The sequence below is a fragment of the Meleagris gallopavo genome, chromosome Z, assembly GCF_905368555.1.
Source record: "Meleagris gallopavo chromosome Z, MGAL_WU_HG_1.1, whole genome shotgun sequence".
NCBI classification, from domain to species: domain Eukaryota; kingdom Metazoa; phylum Chordata; class Aves; order Galliformes; family Phasianidae; genus Meleagris; species Meleagris gallopavo.
Window position 1 is genome coordinate 13,068,915 of NC_139435.1, and position 20,200 is coordinate 13,089,114.

Sequence of the window (20,200 nt, forward strand, 5' to 3'; positions counted from 1 at the left end):
TTCTTAAAGGGCAAATGAAGTGCTTTGTGGCAGAACAGGAATGGAACTGCTGTTGAGTTTGGCTATCTTTTCCAGTTCCAAACTAAGAACAGACTGTAGCCTAGCAGTACGTTTCTGCATTTGTTCATCTGATGAGGTCAGTCAGTTGAAATTAATTTTTATTACTCCATATCAAATAAGAGGAAATGGGAATCATTAAGTTACCTTTCCTAATCAATTCCTTCAACACACCTAGCTTCCCAGAGGATAAACTACCCTCTGCTGGAGTAACAAAGAATTTACAGGCAAGAAAACATTTCCTTATTAACTTTGCACAGAGATTCTTGAAAGCACTCAGTTGCAAACAAGCCTGTTGCTGCAGGCTTACTAAAGCCGGGTTTTGCTCCAATAATTTTGCAGCAAGAGTCATCTTAAATAACCTACTCACTTAATACATGAATCATTCCCACAAAACTTACCTTTCTTAAATGAGCATAGATCTTTTTTCTAAGAAATAAACTGCTGATTAACATAGCCTCCACTAGCTTGTTGGTTTGTTTTATTTTTCTTAGTCCTCTTTATTTTCCTTAATCTTTCAGAATTCAAAGTTCAATGTGATATAACTCACATCATGTAAGATCTGATTACATACAGGAGTTACATATTGTAGGAAAACTTCCTGAATAATTGTAACAGCAAGTACTTAAAAAAAAGAAAAAATTCTTTCCCAAATAGTCCAGCCACATTGTTTATTAGGAAAAAGTCATTGCATAGCACTATTTATTGTTAATTTACTAGGGCTGCTCCAAAAGCAATGCCTTCCATTTTATTGTGTTCACCCACGATATCAAAGGCAGATGGTGGTGATATAGCAGTAGAGGTTGAACCTTTCCATCAATATCCTGATACATTTTGTTGCTGTGTGACAGATAGCAACAGAGGGGCACTCTGATGAAATGGCATCTGACATGAAAAACGGACAAAGCAAAGGTGAATTCCTCCACTTGGAAAAAATGGCACCCGCTGACATTCATCAATGCTTCCTGAAAGTTGATGGAGACCAAACAGTGGATGCAAGCACAGTGAGGCAGGGGGTGTTGTGTTTTAGGAGTAGTAACAGTGACATAAAAGACAAGCCATGTTCTGGATGGCTATGCAGATTTTAATGAGTGCAGAATGCAGGCCATTCACTACTGCAGAACAAATAGTAGAAATTATACTGAAAAATAGTGTTCTGTAGCTGAGAATTTGCTCTATCAAACAGTGGTGTTGTGCTCTTTGTATCTGTTGTAGTTTCCATGGAAGTAAAGAGAAGACATTAATTTTCAATCAACTACTTGTCTTGAAAGCTGGAAGTACTTTCGAGCCAGCTCCAAGTAGGCAGGATGGTACAAGAAGAGACTTTATTAAATTTTTGAGCTGATCATGATTCCCATCTAGATTCAAATCACATGCCAGGCCAGCCTTCATGCTGCAGATTCTGCCTTCTTTCCAAAAATGGTCCAGAAGCAAACATTTCACCTTGAGACTTCTGACAGTCTTCTCGAAGTGCTTAACCAGGACAGAAACAGAAAATTCAGTTTATACAGAGGCAACAGATTTTTCCAAAGAAATTTAGTTTTATTTTCCAAAGAGATATTGAAAAACACCAAAGTCAAGTAGGAAAATAAGGAATGGAATTGTACAGTCATTATGAACTAAGCCACATCCCCAACTCAACCTTGCTGCAAAAATCCCAGGTCTGCTGATTTCATCAAAGTTGTACATAGTTTTTAACACTTGATACAAGTTTCAACTTTCAAACACAAACGAAAAACCTCAGTTCTTTCTTCAAAACTACAGAAAATGGCTGTTAACAGGCTTTTGGGCATATGTAAAGGAAAGAAAAAGAAATGGAAATGCCAATTTGTTGAAATTTCTAGCACACAAACATAATCATGGAATTACAATAAGGATCTTTGGAAAGAAACTTACGTCTTCAAATCTCTCGTAGAAAATCGGAAGAGCTAGTCATCAGTCAGACCTGTTAATTAAAGACTTGCTGTGCACTGCTGGGTTCTGTCTGCTTCCACCATGGCCATCAACTGCCATATACAACAAAACGAACAGCCCCACACCCTTGCTGAAAAAGAAAAATAATAATTACTAATACATCTTCTAAAATTCCCCCCAAAACAATCCTGCACATGTCCTAAAAAGACATTCCTTTGTTTCAATGAAGGTGCAACAGTCTGTGCCCCAAAAGGCATTTGTTACGTTTTTGTCTGAATAGGGACCAACATATCTGTTTATTTGTAACTCATCAGGCAAGATCCCAGGTAGACACAATTACTTTACTGGGCTGTAAAATAAGAATATATGTTAAAAGCTAAGTATTTGTGCGCTTTTATGAACTTCTCTTTCACGCTATATGCCTCTGAAAGACAGGTAAACTTATCTTAAAAAAAAAAAAAAACAGAAAAAAATAGTACATGGATATAAGAAAGAACTGAGGAAGAGTTTAATTTAACATATATAGTTCCAAAGAAATGAGTTGAAAACAAAACAAAAATTGAAAGCATTTTTACTCATTAAAGCAGACTTTGTAACTGCTAAAATAGAAGTATGTTAGACGAACGTGACAAATGTTATTACAGAGGAAAAAGCCACGTGGTGTGCCATACAGATTAATAGCCTAATTTAAACAGGGGGAAAATAAACAAAAAAAAACAATAAAACTTGATCAATATGGAACACGTGAGTGTGCAGTAAATTACACAGCTATATCCTGTGGGAGAGCAGAGGTGCCATGCATGCCCACTCACCATTGGCTCCTCTTGCAGCTGCAGTCTGCAGCTACCACAGATGGTCACTCAGAGAGGAAGAAGGCAGCAGTGCGGATTGCTCTCACAGAGCAGGGATACTCTTCCCTTCCCAGAGAATTCCCCCACCAGAAAGCCCCATGTATCAAGCTGTTTTATGAAGCACAAAGGAAATGTACCAGAAGTACCACTACTGCTAGTCAGACTAGTAATAACCAGAACTCTTAAAAGAAATCTAATACTGTTTTGTGTATCTAATACATCTAAATCTAATACTGGTTTACTTGTAGTTATAAATCTAATATTGTAGTATCCGCAATGATGCTATGTAAAAATTCACAGGCAGAAAAATGCTATGTGCTTTAAAATACAGAAACTTGTATTTACTTACAACGCTATTTCCATTCCCATTCCATGACAAAATCTGCTACTGCTTTTTAAATATTTATTCAACTTACTCCTTGTGTATTTTTTTATTTCCTATTGATTAATTAAAGAACATTATGTAACTTTTGGTTCAGTCTATTTCTACTGCCTATTAATAATTTAATTTTGGCATCCAGGCATAGTTTAGTAACAGCTGTTCCAATGCTGTTGGCTTTTTTCCTTAAAAAAACCTTTATTTTGTCTAAAGTATGATAGCTGAATAAAAATATAGCAAAAAAAGCAAGAGGAAACACTTCCCACTGAAGGAAAATGTTTGAGAAACTGGTAAGTGATTCAAGAACATTATTGAACATGAGGCATTAAATGGACCTTTACCATGCAAATTATTTAGCAGCCCTGAAATACATGCCAAGAGCTCAGGACGAAGTTTCCAAAATTGGCTCTATATCCATTTCTATCACCCAACTTGTCAAGCTGGTGAAAACACACTTCTGTTGGAGCTCTTAAGAGCAGCCCCCCCGAAAGAAGCCACCAACATGCAAGCCTACATGAGCTTTCTGGTCTCAAAACTACACACATCTCCACACACTCAAGACCTCTGCATAGGTTATCTGTCTGGAGTTTGATGCTTCTGAGCAGTGTAGGTAAGGTTTTGGTACCATCAGTTGGCAAAAGAGCTTTAAGAAGGCTGTCACATGGCATCCTAGACATGCTGAATAATTATGAGCCTCCTACCACACCACAGAAAAAGCCAGGTACACTAATTTAAATCTCTTTCACCAAGCTAGAAATCTAATCACAACTTATTAAACAGCTCAACAAAACAAGCCGGAGTAGTTCACTCATATATTTGAATACCGATCTTCTAACAATTTTAAGAGCAACGAAATCAGAAAAAAATAAAAAAAAAGTAAAAAATTAAGGCAAGTAGAATTTTATCCTCATCATTTTCAGGAATTGTCACTCTTCTGCTTGAGCCAAATAATATTGTAATGTATGCCTGGCCTGATTTAAATACTACAAACAATAAAACAATAAAAACAAAAAAACAATAAAAACAATAAAACATTTATAAATGAACTGTTCCACTGGTTAATAGGTCTTGCGTTTTAAAAATCTTGTTTGTTATGTGTCAGTCACGACACTGTCTGTGCTAGTAAACACAAAGCACATTTAAATTACCTGCACCAGAACAGTTTGCATGCATTTCATAAACCAGTGACCACGTTTTCTCATCTACTAATTTTTAACGGGCAGTTTTATTCCACACATGATTATCACTCAGAAGTTGCTTTTTTAAATAGGTATTCTGACTTGCCATGTATGTGGTTTCAAAGAGAAGCTGTCTGATGGTTACTCAGTGATTCAGCATGTGACACTATTGCTGTGAGAGAACAAGTACTCACCTTGCAAGCGCAACATCTTCAGTTTTTCAGTTTCTCTTTCAGTATCTTCTTTCCTCTGAAGTCTTACATGTGATTATGATTTTCATCCTGACTAGGAGTTCTGTATAGCAGAGTCATTAATTGAAAGGGAAACTCCTAAAACTTAATACATGTTTTTAGTAACTCGAGCAGTTTTACACAACAGATAGATACAGTAGGGTCACATGTGGCCTGTCCCACAATTCTGTGACTGATTTCTACCACTCCCTAAAAACTAGCAGTATTTCAAAAAACTGACCTTGCTATTCTTGCACTTGGAAATGCATTTCTGTTGTTTCTTCACTGCTTTCCCGGATTTCCCTGCATTTTTAATTAGCTCATTAGACGTATTCACTGTAAGGCAGACCTGGTAGAATGAAAAAAGGCATTCATTCCTTCACACACACCTTCAGCACCATAGACTTCTGTAAGAGGAGACTTCTGAAGACACACACATACACAGTCTGTTCTAAAGTATTAACACAATTCAGCTTTGGTCTGCAGATAAGCAAAAAGTCAAAGGAGAAGCTGCAACACAGAAGACAAATGATTTCCTCTGCCCTTAGTCATTAAAAACCTTTGCACACCTTCAGGGGAGCCAGGTGATACCTCTCCCATTCTGCTGCACTTATCTGAGTCTAATGGCACATTATGGACTCTGATACCAGAAAACCAAAGTTTCAGTTTATGAAAAAAACAATAAAGAAAACATGTACAGTTGGTTGGTCACACGGTTTGAATTCACAGCTTGCTGGGCACTGGGGCACTGGAACACCAGGCCAAGTGCTCCTTTCCTGCAACAGATGGAAAACTATTTAAAAGATAAGAAAAAAAAGAAAAAAAAAACCGCTTTGTGCAGTGCTTTCCTTTGGAAGTATTTTGGGCTGTTTGTAATTTGTTTCTGACAATTAGGCAAGCTTAACTGAGCAACCTCTCCTCCCACATGTAGCTCTGTACTTATGACAGAATGATTTTCCAATTTGGAAAAGCCTGAACAGCTGTCATACCAGCCGAACAAATATCATCCTATTTATTATCTCAGAACAATTAATACAGCCTATTTGTTGTTTTTAAACTTCTTTTCCTAAGAATTAACTTTATTTCCAAACCAGTAAGATAACAATACTACAAAACTAAATGACAAGATAATAAAAATTGATTTTCTTCTTCGTGTCTGTTCGCACAACACTGAAAGCTGAAATCGTTCATCCTCTTCCCTTCAACAGGCAGTATCACATGTTTTGCTCTGACAGTGCTTTTGCCGTCGATATGTTACAATATCATCACTGTCACAAGTCTAAAAAGAAAAGAGAGGTGGAGGGTGGTGAAGACAGAAGAGGATGAGGCTTTTGTAACACATTTTGCCTGTCCATCAGATAAGAGATTCTTATAAGGATATAAATTTCACGCTCCAGGGGTACAGGTTTTATATCCTCTGCAGGAGCTGATACCATCTAGTACAAGGGAAAGGACACACGGCCAGGCGGGCCCAGGTGTCGGATGCGGTGTAATGCTCTGATGACCACGTTGCGGACCTGACATGACAGCATCCTCCCTAAGAGGAACACCGTGTAGGTATGTGCCTGCTGCAGAGCAAGCTTTTTGTAGACAATTCTGCACCAGGAACCCGGCAAACAGCACTCCTTATGTGAATGTCACCAGACAGGCGTCAGATGACAGTTTTTATTCCTCCATCAGCCCGGCTAGAGGATGAAAGATCATAAGGAGGCTTTGTTAGATGGTATAAATCTATTGCTTAGCATGCATGTGGTCTTCTCATGGTCAAGCTAAAAGAAGTGTTTGACACAAACGTACAAGCAGGTCCCTTGCACACACACACACCCTTCTGTGTTCAGTAACGCAATTAACACGGCTCTGAAGCAAGCTGTAAGCAACACATCGACGACAGGCTATAAGGAGAGGCGATGGCTGGCAGCAGGAGATACCAGGCACACTGCTCTGATGCAAGAGTGTCTCCTGTGCGCTCTGCGGTGTGACCCAACTCTACCTGCGCTTATCGCTTCGGTAACTCGCCCAGCTTCCAGCCTTGTAGCTGCGGCCCGCGGGACGTAGCCGGGACACGGCATCGCCCAGGGGACGGTGCGAGAAGCCCTCGCCGCCACCGACCGCGAGCTAGGCAAGGGCCGGCGGCAGCCGCCCAGCCGCGGGGATCCGGGCAGGTGCCTCCCGCCCCTCCCGCGCCCCACGGCCCTCACTGCCTCCCGCCCCCGCCTCGGCGCCCCGCCTCGCCCCGCCGCCAGCTACGGGCGGAGGTGCCCGCGCCCGGCCCCGCAACCTGCCCTCCGCGGCGCGGCCAATGGGGCGAGAGGGCGGGGAGGAGCGGCGCCGACTGCCCCGGCCGCCTCCGCCCTCCGCGGCGAAACTCGGCGGGAGCGCCGCGGGGAGTTAGACGGTGCCCGCGCCCCGCACCGTAGCGCAGCGCCGGCGGGAAAGAGGGAGAGAGGGAGGGGTTGAGCGGCACCCACCGCGCTCCGGACCTTCCCGCGCCGCCCCCGCCGGCTCCTGGAGCCGCCCCGTCCCGCGGCCGCGCTGAGCCCTCCGCGGCGTCGGAGAGAGACGGCCGGGTGCCGCGCTCCGCTCCGCCGGGCTCCGCGCTCGGGCCGGCCCGGCTGCCCCGGGCCCCTTCTACGCGGCGTGTGGAGAAGCGGAGGCAGCGCTCAGCTGTCCTGGCGCTCCTCTACGGCTACTCTCCCAGACTTTTTTAACTAAACCAGACGACTTCTTTTTCTCTTTCCTCATTCGGTTTTTTTTATTATTACTATTTTATTTTCAGGCTAGGCTGTCCCCTCCCCAGTTCCGCTCTTGCTCCCTCTTTCTGGACTCCTCTTGCCTCCCCACGACCTCTCAGTAGCACGCGGGCACCATGTCCTACTACTCCACTACCATGCCACCTGCCAGCAGCTCTGCCAATGGGACTGCCAGCGCGGCCGAGGGCAGCAAGCCAGCCACCATCCCCACCGTCATGTTCATCTTCGGCGTGGTGGGCAACCTCATCGCTATTGTGGTGCTCTGCAAGTCCAGGAAGGAGCAGAAGGAGACCACCTTCTACACTCTGGTCTGCGGGCTGGCAGTCACTGACCTACTGGGGACCTGCCTGGTGAGTCCAGTCACTATTGCCACTTACCTGCAGAATCGCTGGCCAGGAGGAGTGGCGCTGTGTGAATACAGCTCCTTCATCCTTCTCTTCTTTGGACTCTCTGGCCTCAGTATTATCTGTGCCATGTCTATAGAAAGGTACCTGGCCATCAACCATGCCTATTTCTACAACCATTATGTAGATAAGAAGCTGGCAGGGCTCACGCTCTTTGCCATCTATGCCTCCAACGTGCTGTTCTGTGCCCTCCCCAGCATGGGGCTCGGCAGATCAACCTTGCAGTACCCTGACACCTGGTGTTTCATAGACTGGCGAGCAACAAATGCCACTCATGCAGCATACTCATACATGTACGCTGGCTTCAGCTCCTTCCTGATCATGGTTACGGTGATCTGCAACATCCTGGTCTGCGTGGCCCTCATTCGCATGCACCGTCAATTCATGCGGCGCACATCGCTGGGGACAGACACCACCTCCAGCCGCTTATCTGACTTTCGCAGACGCCGGAGCTTCCGTCGAATGGCCGGAGCAGAGATCCAGATGGTTATTCTGCTCATTGCCACTTCCCTGGTGGTGGTCATCTGCTCCATTCCTCTGGTGGTGAGTAACATTGTGCAACCCTACTTATTTTCATCATCCACATTGCTGAGTCTTTTCTCCTCCTCTTCTGTGCCTGTAGGTCAGAATCGTGTTTAGATGGTGCTGCAGATTCTTAGCGTAAGTTCAGTGCAGCTAGCACGCACGCATGGTGATAGAAAATTGTACTGGTTTATATTTACAAGGAAAGAACCCACGCTTATACCAAGCCCTAGAGTACTTTGATTGGTTGAAATGCAGTGCCAAAAATTCTTAACAAATTTTCCACTGTTTAACTGGAATCAACACAGTGAAAATTTCACTGAGAGCTGAGGGCACTTGAAAGTTCACTTCCAAAATTAATTTGTGATGAGTGAGGTTTGGAGCTCGCCTGCTCTTCGGATGCCTGTTGTGTTTCTAAAATATGTGCTGTTGCTGAAGGGTACAGCAATCCTTACTATGTGGAAGGAGGTAGTGTTCTGTTTGCATGGCACCAGCAAGGTGCAGAATGCTTCACACCCAAATCCAGAGCTGAGCTTCCAATCCCAAAGGACCCACTTGGGAAGATCCCACACTATTTCACTCCTTCAGCAGCCATGCTGGAAGGCTGGAAGCAGCCATGCCACTTGTTGCTGTCATTTTTAGTTGAGTGAGAGTTGCAAAAACCTGTCCCACATGGAGCTAGAGAAATTCCACAGTGCCAGACAACATTACCACTAACTATTTGCTAATTTTCTGCAACAGCTAGTACAATTACTGCCATTGACTTCAACCTGCGGCTCCTACTTTTTTTCTGTTCCTTCACCTTATCTCCAAGGAAGACAAAAAAAACCACCAGCTCGAGGCTCAATTCTCATGTGCCACCCACCATAATACAGCTTGGCGAACTTCTCTCTCCTTCTGGCTTAGAAATGTTAAACAGTTGGCTTACCGTACTCGCCACCTTCCAAAATACAGTTTAGGGAGCCAAGAAGTTGTTGTTAGTCATAAAGCAACACTGGAAGATGGATTGCTTTGAGGGAGTTTGGTGTAGATAGAAGCTATTCCACAGTCTCTGCGTGACAGAGGGTTTGCGATGTGTGTGATGTATGAGTGGCCATCAGGGGATGTGAAACAGCCATGCCGCAGCGTAGTAAGGAAGTTCAGAGAAATACATTTGCAGAGAACTTGGAGAGGTCAGCGAGTCCATCCCCCTATTCAGAGGCGGGTGTAGTTGCAGGGGTCAGGCCAGTTTTGCCACATTACTGAGATAAACAGGAGCCAGCGGAGTGTGGCTGTGCTGGAGCACCAGCAGCTATCACCCAGCGCTGTCGCCCCTCCTGCAGCGCTGTCATTTCATGTCATGCTGTGGCATAGCTGAGCGCTTTGCCATCTGTTTGCTGCTTGTCATCTAAAGGAAATGGAAATGTGCTGCTCGAGCTGTGCGCGGGCTGCCTGGGAGGCACGCGTGTGCTCGATCGAGGAACCGCGCGCAGCCTGTTACGCAGTACAGCAGCAGAAACCTCATGGGTAAGCTGGCTTGCAACACTGGGGGAATCGGGTCATGAGGTACCAAGCCCCAGCAGTTGGGTTTTAGAAAAAAGCCAAAACCTCATCCCTTGGAGGAGCAGCTAGAGAAAGGCTGAGGATGCAAAATGAAGCGTTCCTGTATGTTAGGAGCTAGAAATCTTACAGAACAACAACAAAAAAATAAATAAATAAAAGGAAAAAGAGGGAGGTGCTACCAGAAAGGAAACTAGATTGTTGACAGTTCAAATTAATGATCCTGGGTGGGGCAAGAGATTTATTCTTTAAACAGTGGCTGTTGAAAACCTTACATACAGCAGAGAGCGTGTGAAGGTGCAGGTGACAAAGTTGTGCACTCTCTCAGACCTTGATTCTGCTGCTTACAAAGACATGGTGTTGCCTTGAGAGTATTCACATGCAGTTGTTTTTCTCAGCTAAAGCAGACTTCTGTGTGCAAAATGAAGTAAAAGAATGTCATTTTGCTGTTTCCATATTTGACTCTGAAGTGTGCTGAGGAAAAGAAAAAAAGTTTTGTTTTACAGCACTTGTAGATGCATCATTACAGAGTCCAGTATGGTTAAATTGCTCCATTGTAAGGGTAGCTTTTGTCAGCCTCCTGCTGTGGGAATAAGCCACAGCTGTTTATGTTTTGTTACACCACGATGATGCCCCTGAAGCCATTCAAGGCCAGGCTGGACGGGGCTCTGAGCAACCTGATGGAGCTGTAGGTGCCCTTGTCATTGCAGGGCAGTTGGACCACACAGCATTTATGGGTCTCTTCCAGATGGGAGAATTCTATGATGTCAAATACTGCTGCGTATGCGTATTAAGCCGTCTGCTTATAGACGGAGGTTAAGCATTCCAAGATAAACTCTGAGCAGTGACACCTTCATGTTTTAAATCCTTAGAGAAAGCGGCAGAGACAGGAAAATCACTAACTTGTACGTACATTTTTATGACTCAGAGGAGTTCCCTGGAGTTATGGGGGGAGCCCACACCGCAGAGGAGTCTGCGAGGCTCGTTTGTCGCTCAGAGCCTGGCAGACACGGGAGCATGCGAGTAGTAAGGTGGTGGTGGCATGATTCAGATGCACAAAGCCGGCTCAGAGGGTGCTCGGTGACTGAGATTTTCTGACGGGCTGATTTCCTACTGATGATTTCAGCTGAATAAACTATCTCTGAAGTCAAAGCAGAGCAAGTTCTGAATGAGAGACAAACTTTAACACTTTAGAGTGAATGCTTTCACAATACAATAAATTGGGAGACGGAGCCCAACAAGCTGTATTTATCAGAGTTTAACCAAAAACCCCCATATTTTAAAATACTAAATAGCTCTGAACTACTAAGAGAAGACTTGTCTCGATTGAAAAAGTGCTTAAAGAGCAGTGAGCTGAGTCACAGAGATCAGCCATTCTTAGTAATGACGCTGCAGCACTCAGCTTACAAATAGGGTTGTTCAGCATTTTAATGATTTGTTCATAAAATCATCAAAATCTTACAATGACATGTGCTGTAGCAAAGTTATTGAGGATTGTGCAAAGCACTGAATGAACGTGGAAATGAAGGTGGATCAGATTTATCAAAGGAAAAAACATTACCTATAATAATACCTTTTGATATGGGTTCCCAGTGTACAGAACATAGTTGGAAAGCATGAAGAAAAGTCTGACAGGAATTTAGGAGTGAAACTGGAGAAAAGTACATCAGCTGCGTGCTGCCTCTCGTCTGCACCTCACATTGGTTTTTTTTCATCTTTTAAGAATGTGTGAGTTTTTAGTACATAGGATCGATATAGTTAGAAGTACTGAATGAGGCACGTTAGGTGGTACTTTATCAAGAATGTAGTGGAAATTGCTGCCCAGCCCTTAAGTATGACTTTCAAGAGGAAGAAGGCACACTGCTGGTAGTACAATTCACTCCAGTGGTCTCAGACATTCTTAGGTTTACAAATGCGTGATCTTTTTCTTATCCTGACCTCTGCATGCTGTTGAGTTGTTCTGAAATTGTAAATAAAATGCTGTGCTTCAGGATGAATGTGTGGTCCATTTCATAAAATAGTCAAGAGTTTCTAATGTAAGATTTAGTTGAGATAAAAGTTTGGGTTTTCGTTTGGTTTGGTATGGGTCCTGTAGCCAGCAGCACAGTGGCAGGCACAGCTACTGCGCCATCTCTTACAGCAGACGCTGAGCCCTTAAAGGAAAGGGTGCTGGCTCCTAGAGATGAAAAACTTGTTTCCTAATTTATATCATTTAAAATTTATCCTATTGGCATGTGGGATATTTTATGAGGGGAGATTATTCCACCAATTGCTCTGCGACAGTATCTATACAAATTGCTTTATAGTGCTTGACAGAAATTGAAATCATGATTTGCATTTGTATTTAGTAAAAAAAAAATGCAAAAGCAACCATGCAGGGCTGTGATCCTACCACTACCTGTTGCTTCAGCATAAACTCAACACGCTGTGGAGCAAAGCGCTACTTAACCTCTCCTGTGAAGAAAGGCTGAGGGAGGCTCCGGGGTCACCTCCCTGCTGCTTTGTAATATCTGAAGGGACTGATAAACAGGAGGGAAAGCGACCTTTTACACAGACAGATAGTGACAAGGTGGAATAGTTTCAAACTAACAGAGGACAAATTTGGAGATTTAGGTTAGTTGTTAGGAGGAAATTCTTTACAGAGTGTGATGAGGCGCTGGCACTGCTACCCAGAGAGCTGTGGTGCCCCATGCCTGGAGGTGCTCAAGGCCCTGGGCAGCCTGAGCTGGTGAGGGCACTGCCCATGACAGGGGCTGGAGCTGGGTGGCCCTTGAGGTCCTTTCCAAACCAAATTCTGTGATTGTAAGATTAATAACATTGCCAAGAAACCACAAATACTTTCAAAATATGTTGCCTGAATTCTGTGACTGCAGATGTATCATGTAAGTTATTTGAAATATGAATTGTTCTCGTTTGCTTTTTTCTTAAATTAGGATTTCAAGTTGGAGAAATTGGAGAAATTTGAGCAGATAATCAGCTAATGTGACATAGAAATATAATCTACTTTCTGAGCACTTATTTAGAATATGCAAGTCAATCCCCCTTATCACGCTACAGCCTGTAAGGGAAGACTCATAGACAAAAGAGGTATATCTCTTGCTGTTAGTGTGGATGTTTTACCAGGATGTAAAGACATGCTAAAACTGACATTCCAGTGCAGATTTAGTTTTTACTATATCGTGATTAACAAGTAATCCAGGCAATAGGTCTGAGCTGGTAAATGCATTGGACTTTTTGGGAAGCTTCTGTGAAAAGATGTGGGACAGTTCGAAGTTTTCATTAAATGAGTTCTTTTTAGGAGTCTTTCACCTCCATGTGACAAACCGTCAAAAAGAAATGAAGCGTACAGAGGTAACATAAAGCAAGCTGTATGATTTTTCATTTTAGCCACGGTGTCAGCGCTTAGAGACATTTGTCCCTGATCTCTGCCAGGCAGAGAATGGTGAATCAAGTGCCTAAGTTTCAGCTGGTGCTAATCAGAGGAACAACCCCACTATTAAATCACTGGTTTGTAACTATAGCTCTAAGTTAAAAGGAAAAAAAAAAAGAAAAAAAGAAGAAAAATCAGGCCTCTAGAGCTGGTCTGTGTGCTGCCTTCAGAGTGTGCGTCGGACTCTGAGATGTGGATGCATTTCTCAGGAGAAGCTCTGCCTGTCACACCTGTCAGGTTGGTGGCAGTGCGTGCACTGCTGCTCCAAGGCTGCTGCTCCCACAACGCTGTCCTTTGGGCCGCCGGCTGTGGGCAGGTTGCTGCGCCGGGATCACAGCCCAGAGCTTACACAGCTCCAGGGTGTATCCCTTGCCTAAGGGGAAGAGGAGGAACGTCTTGAAAGAAATGTCATGACACAGGTTAAATCCTTAGAACTTTGTCCTTCGTGTGTTTACAACCTTTTACAGTTTTGTTTTGTTCGGGTTTTGTTTGTTTGTTTGTTTGTTAGTTTGTTTGTTTTGGTGTGTTTTTTTTTCAGAGGGTGAAAAAATTCTTAGCCAAGCATATTTCAAGAACGGAGTACAGCCGGTGCCATAGTCGCATCGGCTTATCTTCCAGCCCCTCCGCGTTGAGGAATCCCGGCTACTGGGATTTGCAGGTTCTGAGCCCACGACTCTGCGAACAGAAAAGGAGGCCCAGAACGAATCCCCGCCGCGGCTGCGGGGTTACCGCCATGGCCGTGCCCTGGGGCAGCGCTGCCACCTGGCGGTGCGCTGCGGGACGGCCGCTGTGGGTAAAGCCCTCCGTGCCCGCCGGGAGAACCCGCTCTGTGGATCTTACACTCCTGCGGGCTGTTCTCGTAGCCGGCGATATGCAGGATTCATCGGTGATGAAGCAAACTAGAGAAGCGGCAGGTTGGGGGCTGTGTAAATACTGAAAAAACCCGTAGTGAGTGAAACCTAATCAAAGTGAGCTGGGGGTCAGCCTCTTCTCCCTTGTAACTAGCAATAGGGCTGGAGGGAGTGGCCTCAACTTGTGTCGGGACATTCAGGTTGGATGTTGGGAGAGACTTCTTCTCCAAGAGAATGGTCAGGTCCTGGAACAGGCTGCCCATGGAGGTCTTTTCCAAGCTTGGTGATTCCACAATTCTATAAAGTAAAATCACAGAAATAGATATTGCTGTGTGTGCAGGAATAATCTTTGATGTGCATCAGTTGTGTCTGTGGCTTAACAAAGAATAAGCTAGTTATCAAACAGCCACCTGCAGTGTTGGGAATAATTAGGAAGGATCACTGTATTGCTCTACAAATTCATTATTTTCCCGTATTTTGAAATTCCTGTGGAAAGGTTTTGTTACCGATGAACCTGGATGAAGGTGCTGAGAAAGCAAATACGGATGATCATCAGCTTCATGTCCAGTCGTTTGAGATTCTGTGCATAGCAGTGCTGAACAAGAACTCTGCAGTGCTTCATACATACTTTGCTGGTAGCTTTGGGGTGCACTTACGCTCTAAATCCTGACAAGCAGAACACAAGCACGCATGGCTCTGCTGCAGGAAAATTTCATCAAAGAACTGTGATTTTGTTTTGTTTTGTTTTTCCAGTCTTGCATAGGTTCACAATCACAACTTCTAGTAAAGATGACCTGAGAGGACTTTTCTAGTTCAGAAGCAGTTTATGCACTTGCTTTTCCTCATGTTTGTCTGTAAGCTCATAGCTAGGCCAGACTTGACTCATCTCAGAAGCCAATGTGGAGATTTTAAAACATCCGTAATAGTGCTACTAGATTTTCACTGTGTCATGTAAGAAGAGAATTAAGGGATTTAATGAAGGAATTTGAAGAATGCAGCATCTTCCTTTGTCAGATATTTTCACTGGCTTTCCTAGGCCTTCCTAAAATTCCAGACATTGCATAGGTCTTGCTAAAATGAAGAATAGCTATTTGAGACTTACACACTCGGATGATGTCATGCTCCTTATGGACAACGAAAATATAACAATTGATACCAAAGAACTGGATCGTGCTCTACAGCAGCATTTTCAGAAGTGGCTCCAAAACAAGGGTAGGGACTATAGTACTGTTTTTTCTTGCATTCCAAGGAGAGCCTGAAGGAGGCATTTCTGACAGGATCCACAGTAGTCTTACATTTTTTGCATGATAAATTGGAAGTGCTAATTCAGTAGTCATCTAGCAGCTGCTTCAAAATCTTGAATTCTTAACCACTTCATATGTATTTTTATGCTTTGCTAATTAGAACCAAGTGCCAGCTCATGTACGTAAGCAATGCACTCCAGTCCAGTGCTGGAATCACCTAATCGTATTGACGTATTAAAAATCTTCTACCTGAGGGACCTTTCTTTTTGTTACTTTATTTTTTTTTCCAAAACATGCTGTAACAAGCAAGCCACTGAGGTTATACAACTTCAGTAAGGACAGGTGCCAGCCGGAAGTATTTCTGTACTTGGCAGTCAACAGCTCTGGGCTTGTTTCTGGAGAATAGCATACCTAGATTATAACCTTAGTTTCAGTTTGTTTCTGAACACACAATTATTAGACCTTTGCCAGAGGAAACAGTTGGCTGCGTCCATCCGTGGACTCTGATATCTCTTTGCAAATACCATAAGACCAGAGATACAGTAAGGAAGCAGGATATAGCTGTAAGTCTTTGTTCCTGGGTTATAACCATTAACAAGGAAGTTGTACAAGCAGCATCCAAAAGTTGAAGACTCGAGGATTAGTTAGGAGGGGTCAAGAGAATGTCACTCCTTTCCTACTTGCAGCACATAAGATCAATTTACAGCAAATTCATCTCTAATTTTTTTGCGGTTTTGAAAAAAACCCTCACAGTTGCCAATCTCAGCTGCATTGCTTTGGCAGCCTCTTCTCTTGTATCCTGCAAGTGCAAATTGAGATCCATTTGATATTTATGATATATAATCTTTGATTTGCTGACGCAGTTGTAACATTTTGCCTTCATCCTCCCCCTTCTCTTTCAATAGGTCCGTGTCTTTGTGAACCAGCTCTACCGGCCCGAATTAGTGAGAGATGTGAGGCAAAACCCTGACCTGCAAGCCATCCGCATTGCCTCAGTGAACCCCATTTTGGACCCCTGGGTATACATCCTTCTCCGCAAGACTGTGCTCAGCAAAGCCATTGAGAAGATCAAATGTCTCTTCTGCCAAATTGGAGGAGCTCGGAGGCAGCACTCGGGGAGCAATTTCAATTGCGTGGATGGTCGCAGGACCTCTTCTGCTGTGTCAAGTCAGTCACCCTCTTTCATCTCACGTGAGCTGCGGGAGATCAGCAGCACGTCCCAAACACTGCTCTATCCCCCGGAGTTAAGTGAGAGCAGTGTTGGTGGTCGTGTGCTGCTTCCAGGCCCCAGTGCAAGTTTGGCTCAGTCTGACACTACATCCGTAAGGACACTGCGCAGCTCAGAGACCTCGGACTCCTCACAGGGGCAGGACTCAGAGAGCATCCTCCTGGTGAATGAAACCAGGTCTGGTGGTGGTGGGGCCAGCTCTACGTCCAAGGGCAGCCCCCTCCAGGTCACGTTCCCCACTGAGACATTGAATTTATCAGAGAAGTGTATATAGCAACAAAAGGTGTCAACCCTGGTGATCTTTCCTGGTACATTGGAAAACTGGTGCAATAGATAGGCATTCTACCTATTCAAGTGGAAAGGGGATCAACTATGCTCCAAAGGGCTAACTTTCTCTTGCCATGTGATGGGTACATTTCTTTTAGACTACTGAGGACTGTGTGGAATAGACACTGCGTTTTGTGCTGCCATCAGAAGTTGATCAAGATGGGTCTAATGAGACTGGAATCACAAACATGTCTTGTTCTGGGTCACAGGAGAGCTACTGGGCCTCTCAAAATGGAAAGATCCATCACTTTCTTTTTGTTTTTTCCTTTCTTTCTTTCTTTGTTGTTTTTTTTTTGTTTTGTTTTGTTTTGTTTTTTCATTTATTCTCTTTCCAAATCTGGTAGAACTGTGTTTTCCTGTGGCTGCTCAGCTATCAAGAGTCTAAGGTTCTGGTACTAGAGCAGAATGTGAGGCAACTACTAGGAACTGGACGGAGCTACTCTGACAGCTGCCTGCAGTAGGATTTCAAAGTGTCTCACTAAAGCATGAAAATGTGAATTTTTAATGTTGTGTATATATCAGGTTTGAAAATATTTAAAAGTCTATTCTTCTCTGTGAGAAGGGTTCTTATTAATACCAGGTATATAGAAATGATTGCCAGCCTTCTCTTCCCCAGTATTTCCTGCTGATAAGACATTCTTGGATTAGATTTGTTGTCCGTGCTAGATTCATGGTTGGTAAGATAATTCTTTAGCTGAAAATATGTAAACACTTTGAAATGAAAATGTATGTAGTGTTGAGAAAAAAAGAAAACATATCTTCAGTTAAGAATATTCCTTTTCAGCGTATGTACAAGCCAGATTTTATTTATGTGCTGATAATGTTTCCATGTATAAACACATCTGCTCCTTGCTGAGTACTTCAGCTCACGTCCTGCACACACTTAGGCACACACTTAATAATGGCCATCAGAGTAGCCCTTCTGCTGCCAGGTAAGGACATATAGAAGTACTTTAATATCAGAGCCTAGAACTTTCAACCCCTGGTTAATAGTCTTAATATTCACTTTAGTTACAGCATCACTGATGTAATAAAGGTATTTTTTCATAACATTTATCATTTTACTTTAAATAGTAAATAGAATTTTATGACTCTGTAATCTGATATTCCACCAAATAAACGTATGAAACCATGGAAGCAGAATCTTCATTTAAAAGCATAAGTTATATAGAACCAGCTCCTGGTCTTGCACTCCTTGTACATTATTTGTTCCTAGAATTTTAATGGAAAAGACATCACCAAAAACAGCTGTTAACCAGTGACAAAAGGACTTGGTGTTTTATTTTGTGAGGTTAGATCTTGTTACAGAAATACTGTTTACTAGAATAATTCTGTACAGATATTTGGGGATGTTTTGTCAAATACTAAGCATGTTATGCTGCTTAAAGTGTTCTTATGTGAAATGCTTTATTGTAATGAAAATCTTGAGCCTTATGTTGATGACATGTTTAAGCAGTTGTATTGACCAGAATGATTCAGAGATCACGATTAAATGGAAATGTTCTGCTTGAGCTCAAAAGTTTACGAGTCTGCCGTTCGGTGCCAACTCCCCACTTTAACAAGCCACCCTTCTGGAACACCTTGTGCTTAGCTGCTCCTAAAACCTATTGGAAGTTTCCAGAGCTCCACAAACAATCACCATCAGCAAGAAGGAGCCATCTTAGAAAACGTGAAAGGACTGTCACACAGCCATGAAAAAATCTCTCAGAACAACAGAAAGATCAAAACCCCCATCAATTAAACTTCAACCTGCCTGTTTCCCTCTAGCACAGGAGCAGTAGAGCTTATTTGTGCGTAGGAAGTTATGCACAAATATTGCAGCAGAAGCTACTGCTGCACAGATTAAAGTAGAGAACAGTGCTACTGAAGTTCCTACTGTAGCTGCAGGTACATATCTGCCTCAGTTCTTTGCAATTAAAGCATTTAGCTATGGTCTGCTGCTTACTAGTGACCAACAAACAGCCCTCACTGTATTACTTAAGACAAGGAACAGTACCTGACAGACTATAGTTTCTAAATGAGAAAGGCATTACTGATGGAAAGTAGTTTGTTCTGATGGACTTCTAAGCAAGAATAGAGCACCAAAAGAGGTGTTCTTCCTTCCCTTTGCAAAAACAAATGATAAGCCTTCCTTCTCCCCACAGCATTGCTGGTTTACCAGTGCTGGACAGGACTCACAAGCCCACATCAGCACTAGCTGCCTTAGGAATGAATGAAAACCCCCAATCAACCCATGCTAATGGAAAATGCATTAATTCACAATTCAAGAGTGTCTTATTCCAAAATCTTATCTCTGTGACTCCATCCTGTCGTCTCACCACCCCCGGTCTCACATCCTTCCAGCAATCTGCTTCTGCCCACAGCACAAACTTCAGCTTCACCAAACCTTATACCCCACACCTGAACCTTTCCCCAGACTCCAGACCCAAAATCCATTTACTCCCCCATCCTTTGGCATGGTGTGAATAGGATGAGAGCCAGTATTAGTAGGAAACTGATTTCTATGAATATTTGTAAATTAATTTGATCCTATGATCCGTAAGTTAGCATTACAGTTGGATCCAGGTTTAAGGAGTAAATTTAGGCTCCAAGCCTAAGTACAATATATCCTGCTCCTTAATAATAATTAATCCTGCTCCTTAATAATAATACAATTCTGTTACAAACTAAGCTTATACATCTCCACTGTCTGCCACACCAGTGCTATATAATATATATATTATCAGTGCTTAAGTGCAATGCCAGAGTGATAACCGTATCAATGTGATCATTACCTTCAAATGGCACCATGACATCTTGATCAAGAAGTCTTCTACAAAACTTTTCAGCCAATATTCTTCTGCAAAACTGCATATCTCATTTACTGAAAGCAGATTTACTTTTCAAGTTTCAACATTACAACAGACCTTTCCACTGCTAAGGCCTGTTACAGACCTGTCAGCTTTATCAGATATGAAAATAAGATGAAGTCAGAACCCCAAGCTTATTGAACCTCAATACAAAACTCATTCCTTACCTCCAGTTTTTTCCTTTGACCATGTACCCTTTAAAATTCAAAGAGCTACTAGAGTCACTTCTTTTAGAAAGTCAGCCCCCTAACCCATGACAGTCAATCTGCCACAATGGAACTTCTGCTACTTAACAGGCCAGGAGAACTTCAATCCACTTGAGAATGTGATAGTTAATATGACACCAACCTACAGTAAATCTGGATAGTCCAAGCCCACATGCTTTTGCTTTCCTGAACTCCAGCACTATGTAAGTTCACAGCTATTATATGATCTAGAAATAAAACT

At 43.1% G+C, this 20,200-nt stretch overlaps 1 protein-coding gene and 1 long non-coding RNA gene across 5 annotated transcripts; one reads left to right on the plus strand and one right to left on the minus strand.

Annotated features, from left to right (window-relative positions):
• Positions 1-532: 532 nt before the first annotated feature.
• On the minus strand, positions 533-6,961 carry LOC104914859 (uncharacterized). 4 transcript variants are annotated; one of them, XR_014880609.1, is made up of 3 exons: positions 6,600-6,961; positions 1,954-5,888; positions 533-1,530 (listed from the first exon to the last, which is right to left on the minus strand). It is a non-coding gene; the product is annotated as an uncharacterized LOC104914859 (long non-coding RNA). The 4 variants fall into 4 exon arrangements; XR_014880610.1 differs by having other exon boundaries at positions 1,954-2,930; positions 4,574-6,961; XR_796158.3 differs by having other exon boundaries at positions 1,954-2,101; positions 4,574-6,839.
• A 10-nt stretch (positions 6,962-6,971) lies between these two features.
• PTGER4 (prostaglandin E receptor 4) lies at positions 6,972-18,423 on the plus strand. Its single transcript, XM_010725374.3, has 2 exons — positions 6,972-8,306; positions 16,255-18,423. The coding sequence occupies exons 1-2, from the start codon at positions 7,476-7,478 to the stop codon at positions 16,849-16,851; spliced, it is 1,428 nt and encodes a 475-aa protein (XP_010723676.1). The 5' UTR covers positions 6,972-7,475; the 3' UTR covers positions 16,852-18,423.
• Positions 18,424-20,200: the final 1,777 nt, after the last annotated feature.

Coding starts and splice junctions, on each gene's coding strand:
- PTGER4 (XM_010725374.3), top strand. CDS start 7,476: ATGTCCTACTACTCCACTACCATGCCACCTGCCAGCAGCTCTGCCAAT. Junction 8,307..16,254: donor TCTGCTCCATTCCTCTGGTG/GTGAGTAACATT, acceptor CTCTTTCAATAG/GTCCGTGTCTTTGTGAACCA.